Here is a 12,290-nt window from a genome sequence, read left to right as displayed (position 1 = left end):
GGATAACTGATATTCAATCCATTCTAAACAACTCTATTTTGAAAAAATCTCCAAACTCTTACTGAAATATTGCCAAACAACCACCTGCCCTGTGAAACAATAGTCATGAAATTATTTTTGTAAACCCTTCTGTCATTTTGATCAAAGCTAACAAGTTACCAGAAATTCCAGCATTCCTATTCGTCYATTCTGCTTCTATTCCACCTACCATGACAAAAGCATACCGGTAATTTCAGAAGCATTATATTCAGTAAAGCCGTATCAGGCACATCAAGTTAGACGTAAGATACACAGCAAGTCAGTAGGATTTAAGAAATTTAAAAAGATGTAGGGTGTCATAGATGTCAGAAGTGATATGCTGTACTACATCCCTTTCAGATCAGACAGCAGTTGTCAAAGTTGATGAGGAATGCTACGTTTCCATTTGAGGATCCACTCACCCAATTCTTACTGCAAGAATGTCCTTATTTATATAGTTAATGATACTGAAATAATTTTGTATGTTCTCTGCACTTTTAAAAATCAAGCTACAGGGAAGCTAGAAGTAGTGTGCGCTCACAGATCAGCCCACTTCTGTGAGGTCTTGATATGCAGAAGTAACCCATATCCTACATACAGGCAATCTACAACCATGATGTCCAGATGCATCTGGTGATATAATATAGAATCATAAAAAAGTCAAAGTTGCACAGATGTTCTGGAGATGATCTGGTACAACCTTCTGATGACAGCAGGGCCTTCAGTTAGGTTATCCAGGACCCTGTCAAGCAAAATCTTAGTTATTTCCAGCAAGGGAGATTCCATCACCTCTCTGGGCAATCTAATCTAATATTGGTGAATAATTCTTTTGTTACATTTAGACAGAATTTACCTTGAAGCCACTTATACCCTTTTGTCCTATCAGCAAGCRTCTTTGTGGAAAAGAGTATTTTGATCTTTATGACTAACTTTGGGGTATTAGAAAATTGCAGCTTGATCTCCTTTGAGATATCTCTTCTCTCAGCTGAACAAATACTGCTTCCCCAACCTTTCTTCATAGGACAAATTTTCCAGCCCTCTAATTATCTTGGTGGCTCTCCATGGTACTCCCTACAGCTTTCCAATATTATTCTTGAACTGGGAGGAACGTTACTGGACATGGTATTCCAGAAGTGGCCTAACAATTATCAGGTAGGGTTGAATATCAATATATCTCCCTTGATATGCTGACTATGCTGTTGTTGATGCAGCCCAGGACATGGTTTCCTTCTTTGCTGCCAAGGCACACACTGTTGGGTCATGTTCAGCTTGCTTTCTWCCACAACCCTCAATTGCTTTTCAGCAGAGCTACATCCCTGACAGTCAGACTCAAGCCTGTRCTGCTGCTTGAGATTATTCCATCTCCATTGCTGGACTTTAGATTTACCTTTGTTTGAACTTCTTGCAATTCTTTCCAGCCTATTGAGCTCTTTCTGTATGGTATCTCTTTCTTCTGTCATATCTACCTCTCCTCTGAGTTTGGTGTCATCCACAGACCTAGTGAGAGTGTATTTAATTCCATCATCAGATCGTTTATAAAGATATTGAATGATACTGAACGCAGTACTGAGCCTTGAGCCACTCCACTCATGTATGGGTGCCAGTTTGACCTCACGCCATTAACCACCACCCTTAGAGTTCAGCAGTTTAGATTTTTTCTACCCATCTTGTGATCCATTTGTCCAGTCTTTTCTCCAGACTTTCTCTGTTRTCTCAAGGCTCTGGCACTCTTGGCAAAAGTAGGGCTAATTTTATCTCAAAGCACACAGAAGGGTATATCACAAATCTGTTAAACTAAAATGATYAATGATAATATATAGTAATACTGTGAGTATCCTTTAGCATAATATTATATCTCATTTTAAAGAGAAGGTCAATGTAATTGTTCATTTTGGTGACTGGGAAATAAATTCCATGAGAAAGGAGTTAAACAGGCTTGGCTGGAAAAATAAAACTGAATCGGACCACAAATTATGGAAGTACAACACTTCACGACYGAAACCCAAGTAGCAAAATAGAATTATTCTCTTGGGATTAAGTATAGTCTCCACCGTGCTCTATTTCTGCCCTGGCTGATGCACAGATTCCCCATCCAGCTGACAGGAACATGCCTGTTTTCCCCTGGAAGTCGAGCTGGCACAGCTGCAGGCTGCGGTGAAGGCTGAGTGCGAGGAAGCAAGGTGCCCAGCCCTTCCAAGGCTTCTGGCACGGGGGATTGGATGGACTGCGCACCGGGCTCCTGCCACGTGAGCAGAAATAAAAGCTAGAGAACCAGCTTCCCATCTGACCAAATCACAGTTTAYCCCAAACAGGCTGGAAAACATAACTGTGCCTTGGTATGGTGACAGACTGGAAGTCTAAAGACATCTTTCCCGCTACAGACTGCAACTGATTCCTTTTTTTACCCTGTCATAGCATGCAACAATAACAACTTTGCCATTTAAAGTTGCTCAGAGAAAATATGAAGCCTATTTTCCCTACCATGTTACCGATTTCAAGTGTTAGAACACTTCAGATGACAGAGCTGTGTTGTAACGTACAACCCCACATACAGAAACGTAATCATTGGACTCAAACAACGCACAGGAAYGTTGCAGAGCGATGACAGACATTTCCATGAAGGGCAGCCCGGTTTGTCAGCCCGGGTACACAAAGAAATAAGCAGTTTCTTTTTTTTTCTTTTTTTTTTTTTTCCCCCATCAAGATTTTGCAAAATAGTTTGGCAGGCAACCTAGACTATAATGTAGATGCAGCAAAACTATGCTATTAKTTAGTTTTTCTTTCGAGTTGTAGGAGGCATAACATATGCAGACAGCACGCGGTTTACTCGGTTTACCTCAAACAGGTTGTCAGTGTACCTCAACTACTCAGACAGCAGCTTTTCTACTTCAGTCCCGAGTAATTCTTTAAAGTGAACTGCCARTTATGTTGAACTTTACAAAATTGTATGGTAGCTTCTGTGAGGTTTCATGTCATTGAACTTTTTAATGGTGCCTTATTACAGCTTATTTTCACTGCTGTGTAGGGGACTGCAGTTCTGTCCTTATCATCCTACCGCACATAACTTCCCTCTTGTTATTTCTTTTATAATTCATCTTTAATTATAATACATCACATTTTCAACTTGTCTTTTTCAAATATAGTCACTGTATTAAAGCTAAAAATTGTGCTTTATTAAAATAGATGAACCCTTTTTGAAACCTTAAAGGTATAATCAGAATAACAGAGCAGAAAAATGTATCAATCAAAAAAAAAAAAAATCCATCCCCAAAACTCAGTTGTGAAGATGGAAGAAAGGCATCAGACTACTTCTTAGGAAACTTCTACCACTTTTACTGCAGTGTCYCTAGTYGTAGAGAAAATCAGTTCAGTTGGGATTCATCTCATATAACTTCAGCTGTCTAAAATTTAGTTTTCTAAGTCTAAGCTCTTTCAGCTTAATCTTTGGCACAGAAGACTGATCTCTCCAGAAAAATATTCATTCCACCTGTCTACGTGTTGCCTCAGTCCTGCAACTACAGAATAGAGTTAGTGTGTCCGACCATGTCTCAGCTGTTTTGTTTATGACAGCAATGACTGCGCTATGCATTTACTAAAAGATCGAACTTTCTAGATTCCATCATATTAACTTACATGCTACTATAAAAATGAAAACACATATATAGAGCACACTGTATAATTGTCCCTAATATAAATCAGGTCTCACTGGACACTATTGTAATGCAAATATGGAAATACTTTCTATCAAGTATTTATCTGACTTTTTATATGGATAAAATAGAAGTATCTATCCATTGAAATAATGTATCATGGTCCATTGAAATAATGTATCATGGAAGTGATGAGTAGCATGGGAGTAATGCAGAAATGATTTTCAAAACTCCAGAAAGGGAGGTTGCCATGGAAACAACTGGGCTAGAAACCTTTTTGTTGTTGCAATTTTATTTAGCTGCTGCTTTGTATTTATGTTCTTGTAATAAATTAATCTTCCTCAAGTCATTCATGATTTTATTTTTTCTCAAAACAAGATGCTATGTTAAGAACTTTGCAGATTCAAGGCAATGACTAATGGCATATTCACTGAAACATACAAAAATGAAAACTTCCCTTTTACTCCTACATACAGACAGCTGAAAGATTAAAAGAGAAAGATCAGTAAAAGAGTTAGTCTCCCTCTCCACAGAAGGCTTTCATGGCATTTTACATAATATTTTGCCTGAGTGAACCAAAGGAAAGGGAAAACAGGCATAAACAYTTATAAAATAAATTTAAAATGCTCAGATTACTTTATTCTACATGACTGTAGCACATGTGGACTAAAAAGATCARCTAACGAAACTTATCTAAAAGAGTAAAAAGAGAAGGTTTTACAATTAAAACAAGTAAATAATATAAGTACCAAGTGAAACAGGAAAGGAACACAAATACTTAGAAGATGAAGTAAAGAGAAATGCTTGCTAATTAGCCAGACTGCAAGAAACAGAGGTTAAATTAATCTGTATATCTGCAATGAAAAAGAGTTTCTATATCTTATTTATCATCGAACAAGAAAATAAGTCTTGAATACTATTAGCAGAAAAATGAAAAGGGCAACAGTGACACATCTTCAGAAAACCTGCAACAATAAATATAACACAGACTTAAAAGCAAATAAAGTAATAGTGTTTCAATGAGCATAAACTGTCAATATAACCCCCCCCCCAAAAAAAAAAGAGGGGGGGACAAATAACTTAAAAACAAACTTAGGACTGGATCACATAGGAGGAATAGAATGTACAATGAAACTCCAAGGTAGTAAAAATATCAGCAGTGAATCTATAGGTTTTACAGGTGTGTGTAGTTTTCAGAAGAAGAGTGGATCTGACACTCTTGCCTGAGATAATGTTTTTCTGCTAAAAAATSCTTATTCACTGATAGCTAAAATGTTTTATGGACAAATTATTTTCACCAGACCTTGGAGCTCAACACAGGTTCAAACACTATTCTTCTGGGTTCCCTCCTCAGTTATCTGCCCTTCCACTTTCTTGAYAACCTGTGTAAAGGATAATATTCACTCTCTATTGAGCCAATAAAACATTAGCTCCAATATCACATATTTCTCCATATATATCATTACTGAAACTTCAATGTCTTTCTCTTTCTCTGCCATTCCTTCTATATTTTCTATTGATGAAGATGACATTTTGACGAGCTTTTATTACACTAAATTTGTTGCAGATCCCATCAAAATATACAGCAAAGGTGTTAATGTTGATCAATATTTATCTTTCTGATGGAAAAGATTATACAGGGACAATGAGTGAGGGAAAGAAATATGCTGCCATCATCTGCAGTGTTTTCCTCAGTACCTTTAGTTCTGGCTGGAAGTTCTTCCCTCTCCCATGAAASAGGAAGGAATTTCTACCTGTAAGATCTATAGAAACATCTTTCCAGAAGGTATTCAACAGTGTAAGATAYCTTGCCATACTGGAACACTAGAATTAGCATCTTTGCTTTGCACAGCCATATCCTCTAAATCACTCTGGCTTTGATATGGCCATGTTGATAAACATGACTAAATTTGGTGAGTCTCAATTTTTGACTACCAAACTTTTAGTTTTCATAGAGTATGTCTAAGGATAACTACCAAATTCATGATTCTTCTTCCCTGAAGACTTCAAATTTGCTAGTGCACAACAAAACTTGTATGCCTGAAGATGCTTCTGGCATAGTGCCTGTGTCATCCAGTCTGTCCATGAGGGTCCATAAATTGAGTGGGAGATTATCAGTCTTGTTAGCTTTTCCACAAGTTACTTTTTTTAGAAAGGTATTGATACAGACAAAAACATATGACACTCAAATGGTATRTTCTAATCTCCTGAAAAGACCATCCTTTAACAAGATACAAACTTTAAAATATATATTAAAAAAACACTCCAAAATTCACTGTTGATAATTCATATATTCAGCCAATACTGTTCATCATCTTAATGAAATTACTATTATCTAAAATTACAAAGTTCAAATATAAGGCTATATAAAGTCTGCTATATAAGGACTAAGATTCATCAGACTACACCAGAAGCCATATAATCAGTAACTAGTCACCAAGTCAATATTGTTATGAAATCACTGGTCTGTTAAACACTTTCAGATAACATCAAGAGAGTTCACCTGAAAGCCATGCAGGGGTTCCATACAGGAGGGGAGGGAACCACTTCAGAATGTCACAGCACATCTAAAGACATTGTGCAATTCCATTTTATCCAGTGATCTTGCTCTTTATTTTATGTCTTATCTTGAGAGGCAAACAAATTTGTACCACCTGTACAATCTGCACTATCACAGAACCACAGTAGTCTGCTGCTTGAAGTAACACTCCATTTTTGATGGATGGCAGTGCATGGATTGCAGTGTTACATGGTAATAAAAATTAGACTATACCATAGGAAAAAAATTACTAATAAAAAACAAAGCGAAACACTAAGCAGCAGGAATTGTCTGTAGTTACATTTTTTTTTTAATTGTGGCTCTATTTTTGGCTCAAGTAATGCTCAAAAAATACTTACATGAATCAATGATCTTTTTGATTAAATTGACTCATTTCATCTTATTTTGTGATAATATCATATCAAATGCAGGCTGAAATACTGTGTAATTTTTAAGAAACACCTCAGCTGTATTGTAGAGAATTTTAACGAATTATTTTTAAAGCTGCTGAAAGCAGAGTTGTCATATGGAAATAATAGTGTTCAAGTTGATAATATTTTAAGACAATGGACTGATAGTAACTAATGATGGATGTGTATTTCCATAAAATTAGAACATGCAAATTAAATGGACTGATAGTAACTAATGATGGATGTGTATTTCCATAAAATTAGAACATGCAAGTTAAATGTATATATTTTAGATGTGCTAAATACATATAATTCTTCAGATTTCTTATCAAAGAAGAACAATTCTGCTTCTTAAGGATGAAGGAACCACGCATCTCTGTTTGAAGACTTAAACTCCTCATAAAGATCATTTTCAGTCATTTTAACTGCCTGTGTAGGAAATAGAATCCTTCTGGGTAGATCTAGCTTTGGAAGTTGGAGGCAGGGTTAAACTAGCACCAAGGATCCAGGTTAGGCTTAAGGTTAGAACTCAGATTTGGATCAGCAGAAGCCAGTGATCAGAGATCTGAGCTCAGAATTTTCTGCCATCAATATCACTCTGCAGCTTATACTGGAAAAATCCAGCCTTTACTAACTTGAGATATCTAAATATATTGTGTAAAAGTTCACTCTGCAACAATATAAAAGTTGTAGCACATTTCCTAAATCAGAGTTCATTGCTTTAGCCCTCAGGCTGTCCTTCATAGCTTTTTCAGAGTAGCAGTTTCCTTAGTGGTATTCTCTAGTTTCTAAAATGTGGGTTTTCTTTCTTTCTGGGACAACAAAAAATGACTTTGCTGCCACGTTTAAATCTACCCAGTTGGTTGCATTTTTGATATGGGATAGATGAATGAAAATGAAATCCAGAACACTCTTCTCAAATTCTCATCTTTTTCAGAAGTAAGAATTCTTTTGAGGTTTTTATATATTTCTGTCGCTCCAGAATGAATTCTTATTGCATTAATATTTAAATATTTCAGCAGTATGTCATCACTGTACATTAATATCATCTGCACCCCATCTAAAAATTGTGTAGATATTTGTTGCAAATTATTCAGGGTCTCAGGCTAGGAATGACTCCTCTTAAGGTTTGGGTTTCTTTTTCAATTTGGTCTGTTAGAACCCTAAATGTACTCTGAATGGTACCATATATATCCAAAAAAAACTTGAAGGCATACTATTTTTTTGAAATGTCTTTTTTTTTTTTTTTTACTTTTAAAATTGTTTCATTTTACCTACTGCCAACTCCAGAAGATTCTTCTTCTAAGAATATATTGATTTTTTTGTGTCATATTCAATGGAAAACTATGAAAGTATTTCATATAATGAAATAGTACACATTTTTTAATAAAATTTCAAATGATGACATTGTTTTGGCATCAAAAATAATGAAAATATATCTCTAAATATATTCAACCGCAAGCTGTCTATAGAAGGCCTCATCAGCTTTCTCTTCCTGATCAGGCGGCCTGTAGTAGACACCCACAACAGTGTCCCCCRTGTTAGCCTGCCCTTTGATCTTTACCCATAATCTCTCAACTGCTTCCTCCTCTATGCCTAGGCAGAGCTCGATAATCACACTTATAATATCTTTATAATCACACTTATGGTATCTGAAAGCCTTCCTTCTTCATATCCAAACAAATGTCCACACCACACAGTTTTGTCAGGAATCTGGCCTTTCTTCCATCATATTATCATTCTCATTTATTCTCGTTGGGGCAGTTATGTATTCCCAGATACAACATTATACATCACGTATAACCACCTGAGCTTTTGAAAACAGCTATATCTTGATCCTATAATTTCCTACTTTCACATCCACTTTGCATATATATAAAAATGCAAGATACAGATGCACTCTTTCCTTTCAAAAAATTATGCAGTATTTCTTCACTATTAAGCCATGACAAGATCATCCACTAAGCAATCCTCACTCATGGCAAATACAAAACTCTTCAGGAATCCTTCTAGATTTGATCTAGAATTACTGAGAGTTTATCAGAGAAAAAAAGAAACTGATTCTTTTCCTTCTGAATTTCCTTGCCTTCTGGGCAAGAGAAGCTAAGCTGTCCTATCTCAAAATACCAGGAATTACTGTTATGGGGTATTTCGAAGAAAACAATATTAAAAAAAAAAAAAATATTAAACTTTAATGTATACAGTTCCTAACTATAAACACCTTCACAGTTTTTAACTGAAGTTAAAAATAATGCTTCTCACTTTCGCCGTGACAGATGTACTACTTGCTCTGCAAAGGTATCCTATACTGTCTGCAACAACGGAGTCATGAGTCTTGGCTAAATAACAACAACTTTAACAAAAGCACTGATAGAAACTTTGCTGTATATAGAGCAAAGGCTTTTGTGCATATTACTTGTTATGAATTGGATAACACACAAAAGTCTTATTTGGGAAGACATCACCCTGTATCTAAAAAAAAGATGTAGTAAGTGACTGTTTCAGACAACAGAAGGCAAAGTAGAAAAGTGAAAAGATAAAAGCCACCTGTCTAATGAATAAAAATGTATTCTAAAGAAAAATAGGCAGTGAAATACAAGTTGTTGGTTGTCTAGTCAGACAGAGAGTTGCAGATCCAAATTTTTTCATTTACAAGAACCTGATGACCAGGACATATCTAAACTCTCTATGTTCCCTTCTATTTTTTTCTCAAATACATATGTTACTAGTTTATATTTAAACAGTAGTTATCTGCTAAAATTCTGTAACTACAGATCTTCTGATCAGCAAAACATATTTATTTTCAGACCACCAATATGACACAGGTTCTTAGTGGAAGCATATAGGCATAAATTGTCATTTTTCACTTAAATATTTTCTAGAGTTATCTGTCTCATCTTTTGAAGTGATGCTCATATTAAGATCAAGTAAACTGTAAAAGTATCTAGTAATACAATGACTTTTCAGGAAATTTACAAACATTATCTATTTCATCATTGCAATATCTTTGTGAGATAGCTACATTTCTTTATCTACACCCTTAGCTAGAACATGTGAGCTGGGGATCTTAATTAATTCACCCAAGGGCACAAAGAGAATCCATACYGTATCTAGATTAAAATTCCTCGCTTTTCAGTCCATTATTAGGTATGCACATCACTACACAGTTTTCGTCTCTAATTCAGCTTCCCATAGCTTTAAAAATGTAGCTACAAATAACAATACAGAAAATATGAACAATTTTCAAGAAGAACAAATAATTTCCATGAGTGATCTCTGCTTCACTGTAATTGTTCCYTTGATTGACAACGATAAGGCATCACAATGATCCACAGCATTTTACTAGAATCAGTAGAATGAAACTCATACTTTGTAATGTATATAGGTCCATTATATAAACCTCATTGTTCCAAATAAATCCTTGTATTAATCTCAGGGGCACTGCACAAAGGAATGAACAGACACTCAGACCATACATGTGCACACCAAGAACCGTAATAAAAAATYATTGGATGAAGTGTGTCCACACACACAAATTTTTAAATATTTAAGAAAGACATGCAAATGACTTAATAATACAACAAATGTCAATGGTTTCCTACCACGGCATACATTCTGTTGTGTGAGAAGGAGGTCTCCTTTCAGACCTGCATAACAAGAAGAAGACTGGGAAACCTTTCATATCTATTAGGCCAAATAATGAGCTCTGTTTCTTTCAAAATGTAGGCAAGCTACTTTTATAGGACCCTAAGAACAAGTGTAGAATTCACACACTATGCCAAGCTAACAGTTGTATAAACATTTATAAATGCTTACCAAAGGGGCAATTGCATTTGAAGCCATTTATGTCCTCTTCACAGGTTCCTCCATTCCAGCAGGGTCTGTCTATACACTCATTCATGTGAACAGAACATGTTTCTCCTAAAATTTTACATTAAAAAAAAAAAAAAAAAAGATAAATATGTTGACCTGTTCAAATCATAGAGATATATTTGTAATGGAAAAATACTATCTGACTGTGACAGTCTAAWTGCTGACCTCACTGGCACTTACCAGAGTGCTCTGGGATACTGATAGACACCCTGTGTGTCAYGAACTTTTCTGCTTCGTTGGTTACAAGAGATGTTTGATGCATGGTAATCAGGAAATAGAAAGCTTTCCCTGTGAGTGTATGCATAATCCCAGAGCTTTCTTCCATTACACAAATTACTGTATTCAGGCAATTTTTGCTCCATTGTGTCAATTATTTTTTTTTCATTTCATTCACTATCTCCTTTGAAAATGAATGGCAGAATATCATTGTATATGAAAATCAGGCCTACGATAATTCACAGACATGTATAATAGTAGATTTCAGTCCATGGGCTGATTGGTATGATGATATTGTTTGTTCCTCCTTCGCCACGTATTATGGAGGAAAATAATCAAATTATTGAAGAATATTTAATTTAATGAGGCAAGATACAGAGGATAGGTAATGAAATAATTGAAATCAAAGGTAGGACGTATAATTAAATGTAGATTTTTAATCTACAACAGGGGTTCTTTTGATTTGTAACAGGAAAAGGTATTCCTAGTCACCAGAATGCAGAGGGAAATCACAYGTTCAGTGATTATCACATGTCAGCTGCATGCAAAGCTTTCAGCAAGGGAGCTTCACAGAGGAGGATAAAAACACAAGAAATGCTGAAATTCCCCTGAATTCTTTGCACTGATGAAAATATTTAGTCTTCTATCCTCAAGAAACATGACTGCTCTCATATACAAACATATGAATCATGTGAGTTAGCTCTTAAAATCTGCATTTTGCAGATCTACTAGGAGAAAAAAAGGCCTTTGTCAAGGAAGTACATCATTTCCACAGCAGCACTGGGGTGTTCTTCCCCGTTTAAATTTACTGGCAGAGTGACTTCTGTGAGGGTTTTTTCCTGCCTCTAAATATTCTCTGTATTTTCTATAAGATTTTGAGAAAGGAACAAGAGAAAAAAAAAGGGGGGGGGGGAGACACAAGCAGAATCCAAGAAGAGCTCAGATAGTTCATGTAATCACAGAGTGGTTGAGGTAGCTGCTTTCCTCAAGAATCTAAGGCAGCACAAGTACCTTCCTGAACTGCAGAGCGGCGTGATGTGAGGACCCTACTGTAACAGGTATAACTGCAATTCTCTCCAAAATATGGATTATTCTCATCCATCTCTTTTAATTCACTTCTTTCTAGGAATGGGAAATTCAGTAGGAATCAGCAGGAAAATACGTTAACTAAATGTAGGTTTCTGAATACAGGGCTCTAATTTTAAGCAAACATTTAGCGTGAAAGTYGGTTCCTTAAATGTTGGTACCTAACGCCACATAGGATATCCTGTCTTCAATCTCAGGAAAGTAGTCCTCAGGGAATGAAGTGGACATTACATAGAGACAGTCACAACAGTTTTATACCAGTAGCATAAATTGGCCATTCAGGCTGGCAATCCTGAAGGGATGGTAGGGCATAACAGAAAAGAATGAAGATACATGAACTTTGAAGTACTTCAAAAAAAAAAAAAAAAAAAAAAAAAAAAAAAAAAAAAAAAAAAAAAAAAAAAAAAAGTGGGGGGGGGAGGAGGAACCCTCTGTTTTGCATCTTCATTTGGAAAACTCCAATATTTTTATAACATGTAGCTAAGCAATGCTCACCAA

The 12,290-nt window shown here is 35.7% G+C and overlaps 1 protein-coding gene across 1 annotated transcript in view; it reads right to left on the bottom strand.

The window, feature by feature from the left end:
- Positions 1-12,290, bottom strand: part of LOC146595489 (uncharacterized) — a gene marked incomplete at its 3' end in the record, with an annotated part of 408,834 nt that overhangs the window by 260,644 nt on the left and 135,900 nt on the right. Inside the window, exon 12 of the mRNA XM_085305610.1 lies at positions 10,434-10,538. Within this exon, the coding sequence (XP_085161736.1) occupies positions 10,434-10,538 (105 nt within the window). The remainder of the gene's footprint in view (positions 1-10,433; positions 10,539-12,290) is intronic.

The sequence above is a fragment of the Rhea americana genome, unplaced genomic scaffold (genome assembly GCF_003343005.1).
Source record: "Rhea americana isolate MKP2758 unplaced genomic scaffold, rheAme1 scaffold_224, whole genome shotgun sequence".
NCBI lineage: Eukaryota > Metazoa > Chordata > Aves > Rheiformes > Rheidae > Rhea > Rhea americana.
The sequence above is the reverse complement of the archived record's forward strand: the minus strand, read 5'-3'. Positions and strand labels throughout refer to the sequence as shown.